The 22,992-nt window shown below is 50.2% G+C and overlaps 1 protein-coding gene across 1 annotated transcript in view; it reads right to left on the reverse strand.

The window, feature by feature from the left end:
• Positions 1–22,992, reverse strand: part of SCRIB (scribble planar cell polarity protein) — an 80,900-nt gene that overhangs the window by 31,550 nt on the left and 26,358 nt on the right. Inside the window, exons 17-29 of the mRNA XM_032442604.1 lie at positions 19,359–19,448; positions 18,671–18,748; positions 16,631–16,945; positions 16,102–16,182; positions 11,408–11,665; positions 11,068–11,178; positions 9,101–9,277; positions 8,086–8,202; positions 4,244–4,432; positions 3,461–3,580; positions 3,170–3,226; positions 1,047–1,106; positions 202–285 (exon numbers count right to left, since the gene is read on the reverse strand). Of these exons, the coding sequence (XP_032298495.1) occupies positions 202–285; positions 1,047–1,106; positions 3,170–3,226; positions 3,461–3,580; positions 4,244–4,432; positions 8,086–8,202; positions 9,101–9,277; positions 11,068–11,178; positions 11,408–11,665; positions 16,102–16,182; positions 16,631–16,945; positions 18,671–18,748; positions 19,359–19,448 (1,737 nt within the window). The remainder of the gene's footprint in view (positions 1–201; positions 286–1,046; positions 1,107–3,169; positions 3,227–3,460; positions 3,581–4,243; positions 4,433–8,085; positions 8,203–9,100; positions 9,278–11,067; positions 11,179–11,407; positions 11,666–16,101; positions 16,183–16,630; positions 16,946–18,670; positions 18,749–19,358; positions 19,449–22,992) is intronic.

Genomic DNA, 22,992 nt, shown 5'->3' on the forward strand with positions numbered 1-22,992 from the left:
AGAAGCAGCTTTGCTCTCTGCTCCCACCATTTTCTCCTTCTAATCTTTCTGCTGCAGCTCCTCCTCTTTCAGACAGTCGAAGTGCACTACAGTTCTGCAGAGAGCAGCACTACCATCACCACAGGGCAGAGGAGAGGGCAGGGAAGGGAGCAACCACAGCTTCTCCCGCGCAGGGTTGTGCACTCGACAGCCATCACTTACAGTGCGATTGACTCTCTGCGAGCCACTGCTGGGCAAAGCAGCCAGGGTCCGATAGTCCATTCGCAAAGGTTCACTCGTGACATTCTGGAGAGGGGCGAGGGGGGAAGCAAAAAACAAAACAGAAACACCAGGAAGAGATCAGGCCAGGAGTCAGCTACATCGACCACTGAGAGCAATTAAAAGGAAACCACCCTGGGCCATAGCCAAGGCTTCATCTCCAAACGCTGCAGGAAGCTCCTGCTGCTGGGATGTGAACCTGGGACTGTTCCAAATGCAGCCACAGGGAAAAGGGACAGGCCTGGAGATACACTGCAAGGAACTGACACACCGGGATGCTGGTCCTCCCCATTTCTCCTGTGCAGTGCACACATCCACTCTCTTATAGAAAGAGAAAAGAATACTGAATATATATAACCAGTTTGCACCAAATCCAGACAGATTTTTACGGTCTGGAGTTGGACTCGATGATCCCTATGGGTGTCTTCCAACTCAGTATATTCCATGGTTCTATATTTAAGAAAGGTGATCTACAATTCCTCTGTGCTATCTTTTTTCAGCATGAACTCACACTGTTTGTATGACTGTGCCTGATATCACTTCCTATTTTAATCTGCTTTCAGATTTTAGCCACTGTATATCACCACCTCTTCCTCAACCACATTAAAGAGTTCTCAATTTCTGCTATCTCCTCATATGCTGAAGTTGTGCTTTTTGAAGGGCAGAGGGGTGCAAGGAGAACACATGCAGAGGGCAATGAGTGCTTCTACTTTCGGGGGCTCCTCCAGCCCTCAGGCCCAGCTCTGCCTCTTCTCTCCATCTCTCCATCCCTCCCACCAGCTCCTCACCTCTGCCGCCTCCTCCTCAAGCTGCCGCGTGGCCGCCTCCCGCTCCCTACGCATCCACTCCTTCCATGCGACAGGACAGAGCCAGAGCAGCATCCAAGCAGTGCAGGCAAAGAGAGAGGGAGAGAGGTCAGCTGCATGCCAGGCAATCATTCCAGAGGGAGAACAGAGGGGAATGGAGAGGGCTGGTGTCAGGACGAGGTGAGCAGAAATCAGCACATGAGCTTGGCCCGGGGAAGAAGTTGGCGTTCTGCTGGAGACAGGGCACTGCCAGCACTGCGATGGCAACAGCCATCCCACACAAGTCAAGACAGGGGGTGACCAGGGGAGGGAAGAGGGCAGGTAGCTCCAAGATCCTCAGCAGGGCTACCCCCAAGGGACAGGAGCTGAATCCCATGCAGCATCCCTAAGGGATGGGAGAAGGCTGCTGCTGGCTACAAGTGGGATCCTGGCAGAGCACAGAGTGGGGAAGCTGTAAGGGCACGGAGAAACAAATCTACAGAGCACGAGCTGCTGGACATGGAGGAAAAAGTCCTAAAAAATCACGTGCTTGTTATTAGCATCACAGCCACAAAGCTATGGAGATGGCAATTGTACGGAGGGCTTAAAGCCAGTGGGTGAGTGCAGCACTCAGTGCAGCACATGAGTGTCGTGAAAGTCACCAGTGACCAATGATCTCATTGCAGCTTCAGAGCTGCAGGAGGAAAGAGATAATATTGTTTTAAAGAGGAGTTATATCTGTGCATTTATATACTGTGACTTTTTGTCCAGAGCCTCTGCAGCAGAGTGGGGGGTTGTGGACCAAAGGAGCATAATTGCTCTGCTTTACATCATATTTCAGCCCTTCTGAGAGCTCCTCTCCATCATCAGCCCCCAGAGGGTCCCGAGGGCACAAGGCTGACGGATGGAACACAGCTGAGGAACAGAGGGTTCTCATCAGCTATCAGGATATCCTGTGCATTACCACCAGCAAATAATCAGCACCCAACATCACACCCACAGACTTCAGCGATGAGACACATGAGAAGACACCAATGCTCCAGAGGGCTGCAGGACCCAAAGGGATATTCTGGGATATTTAAGCTGAAGTGTATGTTAGTGCTGGGTATGTATGCTTTGGATGAGTATCAACTGCAAAACTGGAGGTCATAAAGTGAAAAGTAACAGGAGCTCCAGGCAGCGCTGATGGAGCTGGGCAATGCTGGAAGTCCAGCCCTGCGACATTCGAGCCATGTGGGGAAGCTCTGCAGTAAGGTTACAGAAATAACTGCGGCCGCAGAGCTGAGACAGAGAAATGTGCCATGAATCAGCGCGTGGAGATTTGGAGTCACTAATATTGTTCTTAGAGTCTGAATTGCCAGAGAACCAAACTTGGAAGATGTGCACAGAGTGCAGCAGTGGTTCCTGAAAACTCTCGTATGGGAGCAATGGTGAGTATGGTCAGCTCAGGGACTGAGCAACAGAGAGAACACAGGAAGATAAATAGATCTAAACTGGAAACCTGAAGAAATGCGAAACGTACACATACTTATTTGCCAGGAGAGCAGACTGTCAATGGACAATACTAAAGAATCCAACTTTCCCTCATTTTCCAACAGGATCTGACTGAATAAATGAGATAACAGGAAAATCCAACTCCTACAGGGACAAAGTTCTCGTGCCCAGCCAGAACAACGGCCATGGAAACTGAGCAGCACAAACTCCTGAGGAATGGGGCTGGTTCCTCAAGCTCTGAGCTGTGTGTTCCCATCTCTGCTCATGAAAGCTATCAGATCAGAGTGCTGTACAGACTGAAGTGATGAAACGTGGGGCTCATGAGCTCATGAGCCAATGGGCCGTTTTCCTCAACGTCACAGCTTTAAGAAAACCTTGGCCAGAAAGTCCCAGCGGGTAACAAAGACAAACTGCACAAACAACGGGTAAGTACCACCAAAGAGGCATGTAGGAAGGTATGCCAAAGCCAAAAAGCAACTACAGTAACCGAGAGGTGCGCTATGGAGAGAGAAGGCCCACAGCCCCCACAGCGACCACAGCCGGGTAGAGGAGATCTGAGCCATTTCCCCAGGCCTGCAGCCTGGGCAGAACTGCTGTCAAGAACAAATTCCGCCACACAAAACATCTCTCACCACTTTCTCCATTTCTTCTCTCTCCCACTGAGTCGCTTCTCTCACCATTTCCATCTCCTAGGAGAGACCAAAGTTAGAGCCGCTTCACCCCGCGCTCTCTCCCTGTGTGGAGCACGGCAACCTCAGGAAGATTTCGGTGTAGTGCTGGTGAATGTGCTGGGAGCTGCTGATCCCACCAACACGAGCTCTGCTACTTGTTATGATGCAGGTTCCACACACCAAGGGACATACTTGAGATTTAACAAGTATTCCACTCCACACCACTCTCCCGGCTGTAACCAGAACACCCACCTTCTGCAGGACCTCCAGCTCCTCAGGGCTTAAATCCCGGTCAATAGATGAGATACTTTCCAGGCTATTCTTGCGCCCAATGCCAGCAGCAAAAGGGTTTGCAATAATTCCTGGAGACATCTATGAAGCAAAAACACAATAAAACGTGGCAGAAGTGTGCCATACAAGATTCCATGCCCTGGGCTACCACATCCAGAGCGCTGAGATGCTCCTAGATGAGACAGAGCTGCTTCACAACTCAAAACCTTGTTTCAACTGTCAATTACAAAAGGAAATTGAGGGCTTGGAAAGAGGAGTTTCGATTAAAACAGGTGAGGAAAGGGGATAAATTACCAAGGACTGAGTACATGTTCTACCAAAGGATTTAAAAAAGGCTTTCTAAGCCTCAATAAAAGAAAACTGAGAAGGCAGGTGGGTGTTTCCCTGGGATTAAAGGTGAACGCCAATGGATAGGAAGAAAATCTACTTTAAATATAACATCAATACAAGAAAAAATGGCTAAAAGAATACTGCAGAAAATTGGTTTGAAAACCACATTTCTGTGCAGCACAGGGATATGGTGAGAACAGCTCTGTCATCAGTAGGGCATATCAGCCTTGGGAAGCTACTGCTTTATGAACTGGGAATCACTTCTGGCCCATAAAGGGAGAGCACAAACTTTGAACAACAAAACCCAACCAGCAAACCAACAAGAAAATCTACGGCCAAAGGCTGGAAATGCAGAAATAGGTGGGCTCCTTATGCTGCTGGTCTCTGCAGGGCTCCTTGCACCTCCCATCTCACCTCAATGGCAGCTGCAGCCTTGGGATCGAAGCCGTCACACACCAACACCAGGAGGGCATCGCCCACGCTGCGGAGTATCTGCACTGCTTCCGTGTGCGTCATCCCCAGCAGACTCTGATGGTTCACCTCCAGGATCCGCATTCCCACCTTGAGCCGCCCGTCCCGCGCTGCAGCCCCAGAGGAGCTCACCTGCAGGCAGTGGGTGGAACGGTGGCATTACTCAGCATGAGCATCAGGAGGAAGGAATACCAAAGAAATATGGAAAAAAAGGCCGAGGCTACATGTCAGGGAAAGCGACTGAAAGTACTTAGGTACATTTACAGCGAGAGCAAAAGAGGAAGAATTTGTGTATTTCAAAAGAGGAAAAGCGTACAAGAAATCTATTAGGGGAGATGAAAAGAATCTGTATTCAAAATACCTTGTTCCAAAGAGATAAACTGCAGTTTGTTTGTCAGTGAAGCAGGTGAGAAAGAAAGCTCATGTGTCTGTGATTTCCTGTGATCTCCTCTCAGAGGAGAGAATGAAAGCACCCGTTTTGTCACCAGAAGAAAGGAAGTAAAGTTAAGGGAAGGTTATTAATGATTTTCCCCTTAGGACAAAGAAAAGAGACTGTGGGATTTGCTGTGGGTACCATGTGGAAAGGAGGGGATAAAAGTATGATAGAATCACAGAATCACAGAATTATCAAGGTTGGAAAAGACCTAGAAGATCATCTAGTCCAACCATTACCAATACTTCCCAGCTAAATCATATTCATCAATTCATCAACATGAATTTGAAATCCAAAATTGCTATGACGTTTGGTGTAGGAGAAATATGTAAGCTGGGAAAGTGGAAAAGAAACTGAATGATGGATTTAGGAGAAGACGCTACCAGGGACTGCGCAGAAATAGAGGATTCAACTTAAAGCACGCTGGGGAAAGGAATAGAACCCTAAATGGTCCTTACTTCCTCTAATGGGAAACCAAAACTGTGTAACAAAATGGGACGCACGCATGGTCAAGCTCAAATGAAGGTCTTGATATGCTGGGTGTACAAACAGATGTCGCTGGGAACACAAGTTAAATAATGGCTTTAATTCAAACGCCCAGACTGAAACCAAAGAACCAGCATGAATTACAACCAGCGCAACATAAAGGCTCTGCAAAAAGAGCATGGAAATGTGGAGCACCTTCTGCACAGCCTGCAGCTTTATGCCAAGAGAATAAGGAGAGCGCAGGGCACCAGATAAATTGCTGGGTGGGGGAAATGCAAGAGCATGCAGGGCTGGTTGTCAGGGCAGCAGGGGGCACGCGGAGCATGAGAAGATCTTCGAGGTCTTTTCCAACCTTAATGATTCTACTCTAAGACAAAGACAATGCAGAGAACGCAGTGCTGGGAGGGGGGAACGAAACCAACCAGCAAAGGATGAGAATTTATTTGGTTTATTATTTTATATTAGATGAAAGTACTCCGGAAAAGCGAAGGAAATGCTGAATGGGATTTTGTGTAGGTTTCAAGGAGGGAAAACAAGCACGCATGCACACAGATCAATTCCCACAGAGAGGAAAACACAAACGTGAGTAAATGGAAGGTGCATGAGTAGAATTTGTCACACGAAGCTAAATGGAAGACAACCAAACACTCCCATTTTCTTTCCCAGAGAGAGCAAATGCACAAATATGGCAGTAAAACACGCTGAAATAATGGGAGGAAGAGGAGTACGAGGAAGAATATGCCCATAATGCTCACAGTCATCAGTATTACAGGGGATACTGCACTACTCCCATTGGAACAGACCATGAACTTCAAACCGTGGATGTATTTAAGGCTTCTGATTGTATTCAACTCTTAACACCTCACCAACAAGGTTTTAAGAAGGAAGAGCCAGGTTACAACTTAAAAATACGTATGTGTGATAACGGAGAGATCCAACAAAAACATCATTTGAGGGAGGCTGAAAGAACATTGTAACCAGACACCCAGAAAAGAGGAAAGAGAAAAAAAAATAACATTCCAACTCTCAGCTAGCAGAGATATGGAGGCAAAATAAGCCAACACAAAATAAACACACAATGGGTTGGGGAGCTGAGAGGTAAAGCTGAAATGACACTGTCAAAGCAGCTGTGAGCAGTGCCCTCTGCTCCCTACCCCTGGCAGCATGCTTAGCACAACCAATGGGAAGGAGCATCCACAGCATGAAGTGGCTGCTATTATACAGCCCTGCACACCCCCCACCCCCTCTCTGCCTCACGGTGTGGGGACCCCCACTGCCAGGGTGACAAAGGGGCAGTGGTGCTCTCAGCACTCGAGTGCTGGGTTATGGGGTTATGAAGAGCAGCCACTGAGAATGAATCAGCCCATCAGCAGTGTCAGCTCCTGCAGGCCGGTTGTCAGATCACAGAATCACTGATGTTGAAACAGACCTTCAATATCACCACGTCCAACCCCAACCCACCCCCCTATGTCCATTTAGGCCATGTCCCTCAGTGCTACAACTCCATGGTTCTTGAATACCTGCAGGGACAGGGTCTGCCCCACTGCCCTGTGCGGCTGTGCCACTGCATCATCACTATTCTGAGAAGAAATGTTCCTAATGTCCAACCTGAACCTCACCTGGTGCAATGTGAGGCCATCACCCCTCATCCTATAGCTGTTAGCTGGAGCAAAGGCCAACCTCCACCTCGTTCCAACCTCCTTTCAGGAGCTGGAGAAGACGATGAGGTCTCCTCCAAACCTTCTCTCTTCCAGACTGAACCATCCCATCCCCTCAGCACTGTGCTCCAGACCCCTCACAGCTCCGCTGCCCTTCTATGGACACACTTCAGTGCCTCAATGCCCTTCTTGTACTGAGGGGCCCAAAACTGAACACAGCACTGGAGGTGTGGCTTCACCAGCACCAGTGGGGACATCCATGTCCTGGAGCAGGGAAATGTCACAGCACTGGAAGCACTGTCTAGAAAATTGGGCAGCATTGAGCCCTCAGTGGGACTCAGAACAGAACTGCTTCCAAACAGCAAAACCTGTGATTCCCTGTGGCCTGGGATGCCTCCAACGTTGTCTTGTCTGAGTCCTGAGTTGTGCCTCGTGCTCTTTTACCTAAAACCGGAGTCTGGGTGATGGTCATATCACATGCTGACTGATAAGAATTTGTCCTGATCTACAGAGGGTCTGCCCAGATGACAGACAAGGCCGTGTAACTGAGTCTTCTAATGATACTGTGCAACTGTAAGCCATGCTAAGTGATAAAGAAGGTGATAATAAGCTATGCTGGCTGTTAAATCCTTGTTTAATTCACAGCAAATCTCTAATTATAACCACAACCCCACGGTCAGCCCTCAGACCACCAAGGATCCCTCAAGAAGTTGCCTTTTCTCTGTAGTGTGACAGCACAGAATCACTGAAGATGGAACGGATCGCTACGACCACCAAGTCCAAGCCCCAGCCCACCCCACCATGCCCACTAAATCAAAGTGCCACATCTCCACGGCTCCTGAACACCCCCAGGGATGGTGACTCCACCACCTCCCTGGGCTCATTATTAGGAATGATTAATTAATTATGATGTGAAGGGTCCACCATTCAGCAAGGATTAAGACTCTTCAGAGCAAGGAAGGACCAAAAATTGTATAGCAAAAAAAAAATAATAAAAAAAAAAAAAATTACAGAATTTACAGCTGTCATAAAACAGGGATTATGAAAGGAAACACATTCACATGCTTCAGTGGATGGAGGAAACTAAAAGAGAACCAGTGTATCCAGTGAAAAATGGAGACAGCACAGGAAACAAATTGTCTCGGGCATCACCTTTCTTCCTACCGCTGTGTGCACACAAACAAGGGGCAGAATCTGTGTTCTGGTACCTTAGAAATGAAGATGCCTTCATCAGTAGGATCAAAGGGATTTCCAGCGTGACCCTTCGCTCCACCCCGGATGCTGATGCCCAGCTTTTCTCCTGGAGCCTTTTCAATGCATATTTCCTGAAAATACAGAAGGATCTCATTGTTTCTGGTAGAGGAAAAGCTTTTAGCAGATGGCCGTACTCTAAGAATCCTGTAAGGGACCTCACTGGAACGTTTCACTCATGTGGCAGTTGATTCTTTTTTACAGGGCTCTGTATTTTTGACTACTTTCTATCTCTGGACTTCATGAAATGTGAGAACAATCAGTTCTGACCACATATCATCATTGGCACAGCAAGAGATTCCCTGCAGTCCTCAACTGGATGTGAACTTACAGGACAGTAGGTTCTGTGACCCATTTTAGTGGGGGTTTGGACTCGATGATCTCTTGAGGTCCCTTCCAACACCTGCAAATCCATGATTCTACCACATGACAATCACGGAACAGTCTGGGCTGGAACAGACCTTAAAGATCATCCAATCCCCCGCTGTGGGCAGGGATGCCTTCCACTACATCAGGCTGCCCAGAGCCCCATTCAGCCTGGTCTTGAACACCACCAGGGATGGGGCACCCACCCACAGCTTCCCTGTGGCCTGAGCACTATCTGTGGAATGAACTTCTTCTTTATATGTATTCAAGTCTCCTCTCTTTTGGTTTAAAGTCATCACCCCATGCCCAATCACTGCAATCCATGACAGAGCTCCTCCCAGTTTTTCTATAGGCCCCATTTAGGTTCTGGATGTCTGCAATGAAGTCTTCCCAGAGCCTTCTCTTCCCCAGACTGAACAACCCCAACTCTCAGCCTCTCTTCACAGCAGAGGCGCTCCAGCTCTCCGATCATCTTCGTGGCCCACCTCTGGATCCAGAAAGCTCAAACAGAAGTTTAGTTGTACCACAGACCCACACCTCCAGAAACTGCCTTCAGAGTTGAGCCCATCTATGAAGAAGAAAGTGCAGTCCCTGCTCATTGCCCACCTGCATGCCGGGCGGCGGCGGATCTCGCCTCACCACCACGGTCAGCTCCTGCGTGTTGGAGAGCAGAGCGTTCACCGCCTCCTGGTGGGTCGCATGGCGCAGGTCAATGCTGTTCACCTCCAGGATCCTGTCCCCGACCCGGAGCCCGCTGCGAGACGCCAACCCACGGGGAATGACCTGCAAAAGATCGTTCACGTTACAACCAGAGGAAATTTTTCCTTGGAGAGGCACTGACAAATCCTGCAGCCACTCCTGCTGATGAACAGCAAGTAACTGAGTGTTACAGCTTCGGCAGCAGAAAGTTGAAAAGCCAGTTTTTATGGTGACCAAAGGTAAACTTCCAACATCCTCTGAGGCCGTTTTGACTTTCTCTCTGCAAATGAAGCTCCCCAAAAGGTAATTAATTTATCTGTGAAGAAGCTGCTCAGTGCACCGATGGGTTAATGACGTTCAGAAAGCCCCCACTGCAATTCTGTAAGGCCTCTGACATGGTGCTGAGCTAAAAGGCGAAGAAGCTGCAAAAGGGAAGAGAATATACTGCATAGTGTCAGGGAAAACAAACAGGACATCAGCATGTCCTCGCAGAGACTTCAGCTACGCCAGCAGTGCAGTACTGCAGTGCCAGAGGGTACACTGGGCTGTATTACAAGAGAGGAAGCTGTAAGTTCAGAGAAGTGTTTTTTCCCCACCAACCAGCACTTGCATCTGGGCGATATGAAAGACACAGAAAGACACCAACAAACTCATCTGGATGATTTTCTGTGCAAGTTGCTGTGGGGAACCTCTAGAGGGGGTGGATGGACTGGGTGGGCTTCAGAGGCCCCTTCCAACCCCTATGGTTCTGGGATTTGTGACTCTCTGAAGGGAGAGAGGCAAGGGAAAAGAGATGGAACAAAGAAAACTAAGTGTTAGGAATAAAACATCCTTTGTAATGGCAGCTGAACACTAGAACAGATGCCCAGAGAGAATGCGGGATCTCCATTTTTGGTGGCACTCAGAACCTGACAAGGTCCTCAGCAAGTTCCTCTAAGCTGATTCTGAGACCTAATGACCTCTACAGGTTCCTTACAACTCCAATGATCTTCTTATCCCACATGTTAAGTACGCAGTGGAGTCAGAGAAGGTTCAGAGAAAGGCAACTAAAATAACGAGAGGAACAAAGGCCACCGCTCTTGATCTTGGACAGAAAGCTGGAGAAGGAAGATGAATGAAGGTCACAACAACGTGAAGGTGGTGAGCAGGCTAAATACAGGACTCCTCCTGATCACCAAGTCAGCAGTACAAGAATGGGACACTCAGAGAAACCACTGTTATGTGGGCTCAGAGCAGATCTGAGTGTGCTTCCCCACTGACAGATAAAGATGTTCTGGGACTTGCAGCCATGGAGGAGACAGAATCAGCACCTCCAAGGGAAGAGAGATGCATGAATGCAGAGAGGACCAGGCAGGGCTATCCTCCCCAGTATCTCTAATCTAATGAATGTGGCCGGCTTTCATGGAAAAGAGCTGCAATAAGTGAGTGGTTTGTGCTCTGTCCCTGAATAAGATCAGCCAGTGTTATCATAGGACAGAGAATGTGATGCTGAAAGATGCTGGCCTGGCTGCAGGAGGATCTTCTGTTTTTCCTTTCAGCTCCACGTCCATCCCGGACACCTTCTGTCTCATGACCGGTTTCCTGGAATACCTGCATCCTTCCAGCACTCACTAAAACAGAAGCTCGGCAATTTCGAAAGCTTACTCTCCCCACAGAGCAGAGCAGGAATGAACTCTGCAGGTTATTATTAAATCATGAAACAGCAGAGATATATTTAATAGAAATGAGCTCTTTACACACGCACACATTCCCCCTCCTCATCCCACTTACTTTGTTTTTAACCTACACTACACTTTTCAGACTCCTGAATCAAAATCTTTCATCTTAACCCCAATAATGAAAGCGACTCAGGAACGTTTGCTGCTGGGCATTACCTTTGAAATGAAAACCCCCGGTTCGTGAATCCCAAAGGGGTGGCTGGAATGGTCGCTGCCTCCCACGATGCTGAGCCCCAGGGGACCACCTGCTTTTACCAGGTGAATTTCCTGCAAGGAGCGAGAATGGGAGTCATGGAGAATGAAGGATATCACGTTAAGAATCAGGAATGCCCTGTGTGAGTGAGCACAAGTTCCCACAGGACAAGGGGGCTCCTCGTTATTTCTCAATACCCCAACAACCCACCCAGCCACGTTTTCAAACAAAAGACACTCAATGCCACACACCTATTACCCAACTACGTGTTGCCCAACACCATCCCCTATTCCAGTGGCTCACCTCAATGGGATACTGATCCTCCAGGCCTTTAGAGAGCTGGCTCCTTTGCAGCGAAGGCGTCTCCTCCGGTGGGCTCTCCCCATGGCTGGGGGGTGGTGGGGGGGAGTGCATGCGCACCCACGGTGCGCCAGGCGCGTCTCCCTCGTCGGGCTGCTCTGCACCCTCTCTCTCTACCAGCAGGACGATGGTGGGGGAGGATGCGGTAAGCAGCGCTACGGCCTGATCATGCCTGGCTTCTGTCATGTCTACCCCATTGATCTAGAACAACCCGCAAACTCAGCGTCAGACCGTCACCTGGGCACACCTGGCATTTCAAACACACACCCTGACACCCAATGCTGACACCTTGCCCCTCTCGACGTCCATTTCCCAAAGCGCAGTGTAACTCACAGCACTCCTTCCTGCCCTGCAAAGGGACTCAGGCACCTTCTCATTCCTGGCTGACCACAGTCCTCTTTGCAGACAGCTCTCCGACCCCTCTCACCTTCCCTGTGCACTTCCAAGCTCCAGCAGCACCAATGATGCTCCAGGGGATGACAAAGACCAATGGTGATGCACCACCTCCGGGATGCTACAAAGCCAGCTGTTACCACTTTAACTACTGCTAAGACTACCTGCATATTCGTGACCAAGAGAATACCTACCATCGTTTTTGGCTCTGCATCCTAGCTTTCCTATTGGGTCACAGAAAAAGAAGCCCAAATGGTTCCACTAGAGGAATGGGTCCAATGACCTTAATACGGGAAGAAGGCAAAGCAGCGATTCCCAGAAGTGATGTCATGGCACATCAATGTGCCACTGCCACCAGCTGCCTCTGTGCTCAGGCATTTGCCCATATCAATCACTCCCCAAGCAAGGACGGAGGCGATGAAGAGCTGAAGGGCACAATGTGATGTGCAGCAGGACCTGCTGAGAGCTACTGGGCTGCTGTCTGCCCACACTGCGCAACGTTATGGCAATCATGGGAGGATGGACCCAGTTTTAAGTCATGAAAAGTGTACTACGTAACATATAAAATCATTTGGAAGCACCAAGAATGAGATTCACTCAATAGCAAGTGTCTGGCGGACACAAAAGGAAAAGCAGAATTCTTTTAGACAAGAAAACATAACGCAGTGTGCTCTCCAATCTTGCTGTGGTATCAGTGAAAGATATGAATGCTTTGGACAAGGAGGTACTTGCAGTACAGAGGGAAGCAGCAATGGCATTTGCTGAGAGACTTCATGTAAAAACAAAATGAACAAAACGTACCAAGAAAAGCCCGCAGGACGAGCAGAGGAACAGCCTGGCCTACAAAAAGCCCGACTAGAAGAGACCAGGAAGGATGTGACTGTTCCCCATGAGAATACAAGGGACAAAAACTGAGAGCAGAGCTAAGCTAGAACACTGGTGCCAAAAGGACCAAATGTGCCATGGAAACATTAACTTTAAAAAGTAAAAAGTTCTTTAAGTTCTTAAAAAATGAACAACAAAGATGTGAAAACAGCAGCTGCTCAGACGGTGTACGATCAGCCTATGAAATAATAACCCGACAGTCACAGCAGCTGGAATCTGTAGCCTGATTCCTCACTATCTAACCCCAGAATTATTATAACTACTCCCAGGCTCCTTCCACAATAACAGCTCCTGGGCAAGGTTGTCTGCATGCTGTTTGAAGGAACTCCGTACTGAAACTTTACCAATGCTGCCACTGCTCAGCCCAGCATTCCATCCCATCCACGGCCAGCCGTGCTGCTCTGCCCTTGGCAGTGGGGGCTCAGACCACAGCAGGGATGTTGTCACCCTACCTGGGGCTCCCAGCAATGCTGCCAGCTCACAGAGCCATCTCCTGACTGCCCCATAGACAGACAGGCATAACAGCTCCCAGTTGTGACACAGGCAGGAAACTCATCCCCACAGCCTCTCCTCTTACACTGAGACATCTGTCCCCAACGTACACCTCTGGCACCAGCCGCTGAGGACCAACAAGGAGGTGAAGATGTCAGCCTGCACATTATCACACAGGAACAGGCTCCAGGAAGGAAGCAGAAGCACCCAGGTAATGGCTCGTCAGCATAGAAGGCAAAGCAATAAGCAGGAAAGATAAACAACGTGCAGATGCACAAACCTAATGAAGAGCAGATAACAGAGACAAGACTCAGGGCACCCACAGATGGATCATTAATCAAGCTGCTCTAAAGGTACCATTTATGGCCTGATTTTGGGTGGTTCTGTGTGGAGCCGGGAGATGGACTCCATGATCCTCACGGATAACATTCCAGCTGGGGATATTCTACGGCTTTTTCTGTCCTTTCCTACCATTTACGAGAGTGGTTGGACCACGGGCATCCAATGGCATTCCCCCAGATGTCAACGGATGAGGACACAAGATGTCCTTCACTCACAGCACGTCCCATCTAACAGCCTGGACAGAAACTGCCGCATCAATTGCTCATTAGGACTCTCATGCATCACTACTGCCCTCAGCCCCCCCAGACAGGGGGTTCTTCTGTTTAATCCCAGACCTATCTCCAAAAGCCAGCTGCCCTTGGCCACTGCTCGAATCTCCCTGCTAGATTTGATGGTTGGACTTGATGATCTTCTTTGCCTTTTCCAACACTGATGATTCTATGATCTCAAACAATGCTCAAACTCTCCAACATTACCTCCCTGCCCCATATGCTTTCTGCCCCATGTCTTCCACTACCAAGATGACTCTCGACATATCCATGGCAAAACTGTGTCAGGTTCTGACTCTTATATAGGAGACATCAGAACATGGAGAAGGCTGGAGAGTTAGTAATGAGTCACCGGTGAGCTCTGCGGGGTGTTAACTTTGAAGAGAGATCTAGGCTGGGCCCTTTGGTTCTTGTACTCAAAGCTCCCTGAAGAAAATAAAGGGAGTTTTCCTGGCCCTTCTCTGCAGAGAAGTCAGGATTGTACAGAGCACAGGGGAAGACCATGAAGCTGTGCCCTATTTCTTTCCTCAAGAAAACAAAAATTCTTTGGCAAAGTGAAACAGAGGCAAGACTGGGAGACCGTGACTTTGGTGAGTAGGATTCTGCCTGCTGGACCCACTGGCTGCATCCCAACCGGAGCCCTCCTGCTCCCCCCATAGGGAAACACGAGCAACCTGCAGAACATATCTGGTTAACCACCATGTCCTGAAAAGCCTTCCAAAAAAACAGGCCATCACTGCTTCAGGAAAGCTGTGACAAACAGGGACTCCTGTCAATCTGTTTCAAGGTGAATGGGCATTCTCAGCATCCAGAGCAGCTCCATGGGCCTGACCTTGCTGCAGATCTGTCCAGAGATGGGGTAAAACTCACAGAGCTGCTCATGTATCTCTAAGAATGAGCAGAAACTCTCAAGGAACAAATATCACCAAGGAGACGTGAGAGGTCTCAGGATGTAACACCACCACCACGGGGGTATCACATTTAGCGGCGCATCCCACAGGAAGGAAAGGCAGAAGAGCAGCTGCTCAGCAGGGATGCCTGCTGGGGTCAGACGCTCACTGGAACGTGCAGACATTGTATGAATGGTTTGATGTGAATGAAAATGCCCATGGAAATGAATATAGGGATGAAACGGGGTTTGACTTCTGACTCCATTCTGAAATCTCACGATCCCTTCTGGCCACAGGCACTGATAATTAATGCCACGCAATGGGCAATCACACCTCTCAGTCATGCCTCCGTGTCAGTGGAGCATCGAAAGAAGAGCAAAACCAAAATGAGTTGGGTTATGGGGAGGGGCTCCTCGTCAGGAAGTGTAATAGCAGGACAAGGGGTAACGGCTTCACACTACAAAAAGGAGATTTAGGTTGGACCATCGGAAGTCCTTCTCTATGTGGGTGGTGAGGCACTGGAGCAGGTTGTCCAGGGAATGTTAATTGTGCTCAAGGCCAGGCTGGATCATTGTATCCCTGCCTACGGCGCAGGGATTGGAATGGGTGGCCTTTAAGGTCCCTCCCAACCCAAACCATTCCACGACTCCATTCTGTCTGACAACAACCAAGGCTTGGCTTTGGGAGGAGAGAGGAGCGTTAGGAAACAAGGAGAGATGTTGTATTAGTTCAGGTCTCCTGGCAGGATACAACTGCCAGACGTAGGCCAAAGCTCCACTACAGCTTTGTGCCAGAGCAAATACAACACAGCCCCCAGCCTAGGGATAGAGCAGACAGAAGCCAGCACTGACGAGGCTGTATCAGTGTTTACCCACACCAGCTCTGCGGTAACACGTGCTCTTACCACAACAGCTGGATCAGAAACCCGCCACCAGCACCAAGAGGCAGGAGCTTTCACCTGGAGGCAGCATGCCAGCTTGGGAGGAGGGTCAGGAGGCTCAGCAGGCTCTCCCCGCAGGAGGGGAGCCAGGGACACATCAGGCAGAAAGATTGAGGTTAGAGGCAGCAGTGAGATCTGTATCACAGCACAGACAGGGGGAGTTGGGCCCAGAGGCTGAAATGAAAGCAGAGGAAGCACTCCGCGTGCCCTGCCCAGATCCATGTTACCCTCCTTCTCCTTCAGCCAGCACTGACCACTGCTGTATCCCTTCCCTTTAAGGGGCTTAAAAAAAGGACTCCAAAATCTAGCGCTGAAGACAGGAAAACAGCTGAGGCAGGGCAGGGAACTGTACTTGTGCCTGCTGCCCCAGGGGCAGGTCAGCCCCTTCCCATTCCCTCCTGCTGGTCCCTGAGCACCCACACTCACCGAGATGACCCGGTCTCCTACGTGCAGGATCCCGTCCCGATGGGCTGCGCCTCCCTCCGCGATCCGTGAGATGAAAATGCCCTGAAATGCAATCAGAAGGGTCAGACACTCCGGTGCCTCCCCAGGGCTTTGATCCCCGACACCAGGCGGGTCTCAGCCCATTCCCCTTTGCAGAACCCTCCCCTGGCACTTCCCCTTCGTTTCTCACTCCAGCAAACCCCGTCCTGCTTCCGGAGCCACCTGCAGGGAAGCCTTCATGTGGCCCAGAGCCCGGAACATATAAAAGAACAGCAGCGGGATTAAATGTCACTGGCAGGGATTGCAAACCCCGGCCCCACCTCCTGAACTTCTCCCCTTCCCTGGGCTAACAGCAGATGCTGTCTCTCAGCATGGCAGGACGGCTCAGAGTCCCCAGGCCATGCCTCGCTGCCTCTTGCCCAAAGAGAAGCAAAGACCCCGTGCTGACACCTCAAGCAGTGCCAAGGTGCAGAGATCGGAGCCCCTTTCTTCCCCACGCGGCGTCACTGACCGTGTCACCAGCCCGGTACGGCGTGGAGCCTTTGCCACCCGCGATGCTGAAGCCCAGACCCTTCTCATTGCGCATCAAGCAGGTGGAGTATCTCTCAGTGGGAGGGGCCCCCTCGGGTCGCTCTGGGAAGCGGAGGCCTCCTCTCCTCTCTCGAGGGCTGTAGTCGTCCTCGGGGCGCAGCGGGGTGACCGTGATGGCGTTCTCCGGTTCCACCATCCGCTCCCGCAGGACCGTCATGGACACGGAGCTCCCCGACCCGCGCAGCGCTTCCACGGCCACGTGGTGCTCCGCACAGTGCAGGGACACACCGTTCACCTGGGGATGGAGAGAGACAGGCACAACCCTGCCCTTCATGGGCACTCCCCTTCCACATGAACAGCTCCAGCCCTCAACACTCCCCAGCACAAGCACAGTTCATCACCATGCTGGACCTGGCCCTGAGCACCCTGATATAGAATCATAGAATGACCCAGGTTGGAAAAGACCTCGAAGATCATCAGGTCCAACCGCAGCCTAACCAGAACCCTATAGCCATAGTACCCTATAGCCATAGTATCCTATAGCCATAGTACCCTATAACCATAGAACCCTATAACCAGGACCCTAACTCTAACAACCCTCCACTAAATCATATCCCTGAGCACCACATCCAAACAGCTCTTAAACACACCCAGGGATGGCGATTCCACCACCTCCCTGTTCAGCCTATTCCAGTACCTAACTATCCTTTCTGTGAAGAAGTTCTTCCTAATATCCAACCTAAACTTGCCCTGGTGCAACTTGAGGCCATTTCCCCTTGATATAGCTGTGGGTGCCCCTGCTTTCTGCAGTGGAGTTGAACCAAATGGCCTTTAAAGGTCCCTTCCAACTCACCACCGCTCTATGACCCGATGATCCCCTACAAAGCTCCCTGCTGTCACTCTGTCTCCACTGGAACAGACATCACCTGCTGCCCTACAAGGCAGCTCCCCTCATTAGGATGTACAGCCCAAATCCATAAAACAGCAGGTGAACAACTGGCTGATGGGTTGGGCTCAAAGAGCTGTGGTCAATGGGGCTCCATCAGGCTGGCGGTCAGTCACTGGTGGGGTCCTGCAGGGCTTCATCTTTGGGCCCGTTCTCTTTGAACTCCTCATCAGTGCCTTGAACACGGGACTTGAAGGACTGCTGGTCCTGTGTGGAGCCAGGAGTTGGACTCAGAGATCCTTACGGATCCCTTCAACTCAGGATGTTCTACAATTCTATGGTCCCAAATCTAATTCAAATATAATTCCTGCTTCAGGGCACTTAAGATCCAAACACAGACCACTTCTTCTGGCCTCTACCCAACACCGTAGTGACATCTATTCCCCGTGTGATGCCATCAATCTTCCCTCAAGTGGATCTCAATCCTGTATGATTAATCATGCCTCAAGAACCTGGAGGCAGGCATTTGGCTGGCTAGAGGTTAAGATTTATATTACGAGGTTCACTTTTACCCTTTACAAGAAAGTAGAAAGGCACAGCACACAGAGGCTGCCTGCCCAGCCTGCTGGGCACACGGACACACTCAGGAGCACTTCTCCCTGTCTGAATTACAGAACTACAGAATCATTATAAAGGACCTTTAAAGGTCATCGGGTCCAACTCCCCCGCAATGAACGTGGACATGCACAGCTCAACCAGGTTGCCCAGAGCCTGGTCCAGCCTCGTCTCGAAAGTCTTCAGGGATGGGGCATTCTCCACAGCTCTGGGCAACCTGTTCAGTGCCTCAGTGCCCTCACTTCTGCAACACTTCATTTGGGGAAAGTGAACAAAGTAGCTATTTCTGTCCTTACAAAGAAGCAAAAGATTCAGGCTAACATTATTAAACAACCTACACTTGGAGCCAGGAGCATTTTGTTTTCTTGTTGCACGGCTCCTGCTACTCAATATGGCCTCCAGACCAGCGTAATGGATAGAAGCATCAACCCACACCCCTCCACTCATTATATCTGTCTCGTTATATCGTTATATATATAAATAATTCTATTTATGCCCTCACAGCAGGTAAGCTCTTACCTCCAGAAGCTTGTCCCCAACACGAACCCCTGCACGAGCTGCAGGTCCCTCCTCTGAGACACGGGAAATAAAGATGCCCTGGGGAAAACAAAAAGGAGATGGAGTCCATTCTTCAACCCTGTACAGCATGGAAGGAGATCGCACCGCTTCATATACCACATGGGAAAGGAGATTCCCTGCCAACCCCACACCCTGGATGTGCAGCCATGACATTCACATCACCCCAACCAGGATACGGTAAGAAGGGAAAAAGTTATTCCATCCCATGGCTACCCCGCAGGTGACACAAGGGAAAAGGGAAGCACGAATCCTTTTCCAGCATGGGGAGGACAGCACAGCTGATGCCGTCACACGTGCTTAAACCAACCCTGTGCTTTTCTCCCTTAGAGTCCTGCACACAAAGACAGGTGGGAGAGAAACTTCTGCTCTCGCTGTTACTTGTAGTCAGTAGCATGAAGGCTCAGGAAGTTGTGCCTCTGCACCCCAGCCCAGGGGTGAAACGTCCTGAGCAGCCCCCAGAACACCAGGAAGTGCTTTTTGTTGGTCGTTTACACCATGCTGCTGGGCAGGTCAAGAGCCCTCTGAAATCCCATCCCAATCACAAAGCTCCTACATATGGACATCCAACACACAGAGAGGCAGTCCCTGATAGTGTGTGCTCCCATCATGACACGGTCCAGAGCCTTACCTCGTCATCACCCTTATAGGGGGTGGAGCCTTTGCCCCCTGCGATGCTGATGCCCAGCCCCCCCGTCTGCCGCACGATAGTCAGTGTCAGCTGGAAGCAGAATGGACACGAGTTACAGGTCAGCACAGGCAGGGAGAATGCCACAAACATCTCGTAGAGCAAAGGATGACGACTTCAGGGAACATGCACAAGAGCACAGACTTCATCTGCATGCTTCTGCTCGTGTATTTAGGCAAGCTTGGTATCTGTGTCTCAAAGGGACCAACGTTACAATATAGTTAAACTGTTCTTCAGAACCAGGTCCTATACTTTATCTCAAGACCAAGAGTCAGTTTGCCTGTAATGCACACACTGGAATGAGATGTCCACCACAAAGCAAACTGAGCAGGGTAAGGAAATGGGGATGGTGTTCTATTGCAGCCCAGTTCTACCACCCAGCTCCCTTTGGGATGCATTCTGCACAGCTGCTGGGACACTGAGGGCTATCCCAATCGAAGCACTCAGTCACAAGAATGGCACACCTAGAACACCCTGGAGGGACACCGGGCTTTAGTGTGCTGATGGAAATCAATGTGTGACTCTGGAAAAGCCATCTCTCTTGTCCGGTGGCTCCTTCCTCTCCTCCCCCCTCCAAGAGCAAGCTCAGAACTGTGGCTGTGCAACCCAGAAGTCTCTTCTTCCCATCTCCCACCTCCACACACCGAATTATGGCCCCCTCCAACAGCAAAAGTTCCCTCAAACTTGAACTGACATTGCCTACATCCAGGACACCAACACAAACTGTTCTTCCTGCTCCAGACATGAGAAGGAAGGTAGGAAGCATGTAGTAGGAAAGAGAAAGGAATGGGACAGACAGGAGACTCTGGGATCTGTCAGGGCCAAGGAGCTGGTGAGGTTAAGTGACAGAAATATACAGAGGCTTCTGGAGAGAACTGAATTTGCTGTCCTGCAGATGTCAGTGCTCTGGAAACAAAGTCCAGAATGGAGACAGGCTGCTGCAGAGGTGTCCAGCTTCACCATCAGGTTCACCTGGCTTGGCCAGATAACACAGCAAGCAAAGAAGCAGGAAACACCTTCCTTAATGCTCTCCTTTCAAACCCTTCTTCACTTTCCACAGGGACAGAAGCAACATCCTGCAGGGTCTTCACATGCTACCAAGACCAAAAAGCCCAGGAAATGCAGAGCTAGAATGGGGCTCCTTGCCATTTCCTCAGTACGTCTGTAGTGCAAGACATGGAGGCTGAATTAAACCCAAATATTGATCGACATGGATTTTCTCAGGTGAGATAAAAAGGTGGTGCCGTTAGACAGCATTCTGCATCACTGACAGCACATTTTGAAGCCTGTGATAGATTAGACACACCATGCTTGTGTGAAAGCCTTTATCGGGTTGTAACTAAAAACACCCACCTTAGAATCATAGAATTACCCATAGACTACTGAGGTGCCCCAAACTGAACACAGCACTCGAGGTGAGGCCTCACCAACGCTGAGTGCAGGGCAGGATGACTTCCCTAAAAACCTTTATCTAGCACAGAAAACTAGATTCCCACACATGGGCTACTGAGTGCTTTAATAACAGGGTGGAGATGTTCCCCAGTAAGAAAGCTGATGGTTTCACTCAGTGACTGAATGATTCATGTCCAAATCACTATTTTTCCCCTGGTTTTGGCAATGAACAGGGAATACACAACCTCACTGGTTAAGGTCACTTCCAGTTCCACGGCCTGTTGGTTATTGAAACCAACCGAAAGATAAACCACAGAGCAACAGATTTCACAGATTCACTGAAACCAGACTAAAAACATGGGGAAAATTGCTGGAAAAAAACCAGCTGGGCTGAGGGTGAAGAACCTCCCTGCACCTCATGTCTAATCGTGTGAGCTGAAAAAACAACCCCAGGGAGGAACCAGGTGTAACCAGGTTGAAAGACACTGCGGGAACACTAAATGGGTTTGAATGGGATATAAGGGTATTTAGACAGGGGATTCTGAACTCCCAGAGCAAATCAGTCCTCCCATAAAAACACTGTAGTAAGAAGAAAAGTGTGGCCAGCAGATGGAGGGAGGTGACCCCTGCCCTCTACTTTGCCCTGGTGAGGCCACATTTGGAATCCTGTGTCCAGCTCCCCAGTTCCAAAAAGACACGGATCCCATAGAAGGAGTCCAGCAGAGGGCCAGAAAGATGATGAAGGGCCTGGAGCATCTCCTGTGTGAGGAAAGGCTGAGCAACCTGGGTCAGTTCAGCCTGGGGAGAAGACAACTGAGAAGGGATTTATTAATGTTTATACATTTCTAAAGGGAGGCAGATGGATGAGGCCAGGTTCTTCTCAGTGGTAGCAATAGGATAAGGAATCCTAAAACCTGGATATAAGAAGTTCCATACTAACATGCAGAAGGGTGGCAGAGCACTGGGACAGGCAGCCCAGAGAGGTGGAAGAATCTCCATCCATGGAGATATTCAAGACCCACCTGGACATCAACCTGTGTGACCTATTGTAGGGAACTGCTTGGGCAGGGGGTTGGATTAAAGACCTCCTGAGGTCCTTTCCAACCCCTGCGATTCTGTGAAGCTGAACAGGTGAACATTTGTTTGAAATCTATGAGAATAATATGAAATCAGGATATATTTGACAAAAAAGGAGCTGGCTCCAGTAGCCTGTATGTGCCCTTTTGTTTTCAATTCAGAGCTATAAAGACGATGAAGCGTCTGGAGGGCAATAGGAGTGAGGAGCAGCTGAGGTCCCTTGGTTTGTTCAGCCCAGAGAAGAGGAGACTGAGGGGAAGCCTCATGGTGGCCTGCAGCTCCTCATGGCGGCCTGCAGCTCTTCATGGTGACCTGCAGCTCCTCCCAATGGCCTGCAGCTCCTCATGGTGACCTGCAGCTCCTCATGGCGGCCTGCAGCTCCTCATGGTGACCACTGTAACTCCTCATGGTGACCACTGTAACTCCTCATGGTGGCCTGCAGCTCTTCATGGTGACCTGCAGCTCCTCATGGTGACCTGCAGCTCTTCATGGCGACCTGCAGCGCCTCATGGTGACCTGCAGCTCCTCATGGTGACCTGCAGCTCCTCATGGTGGCCTGCAGCTCTTCATGGTGACCTGCAGCTCTTCATGGCGACCTGCAGCTCCTCATGGTGACCTGCAGCTCCTCATGGCGGCCTGCAGCTCTTCATGGTGGCCTGCAGCTCCTCATGGTGACCTGCAGCTCCTCGTGGTGACCTGCAGCTCTTTATGGCATCCTGTAGCCCCTCATGGTGGCCCCTATAGGCCCTTATGGCATCCTGTAGCCCCTCATGATGCCTTGCAGCTCCTCATTGTGACCTGCAGCTCCTCATGGCGGCCTGCAGCTCCTCATGGCGGCCTGCAGCTCCTCATGGCGGCCTGCAGCTCTTCATGGTGACCTGCAGCTCTTCATGGTGACCTGCAGCTCCTCATGGTGACCTGCAGCTCCTCGTGGTGACCTGCAGCTCCTCCTGGTGACCTGCAGCTCCTTGTGGCGAGATGCAGCTCTTCACGGTGGCCTGCAGCTCCTCATTGTGACCTGCAGCTCTTCATGGTGGCCTGCAGCTCTTCATGGTGGCCTGCAGCTCCTCATGGTGACCTGCAGCTCTTCATGGTGGCCTGCAGCTCT

This window comes from Coturnix japonica, chromosome 2 (assembly GCF_001577835.2).
Source record: "Coturnix japonica isolate 7356 chromosome 2, Coturnix japonica 2.1, whole genome shotgun sequence".
NCBI classification, from domain to species: Eukaryota; Metazoa; Chordata; class Aves; order Galliformes; family Phasianidae; genus Coturnix; species Coturnix japonica.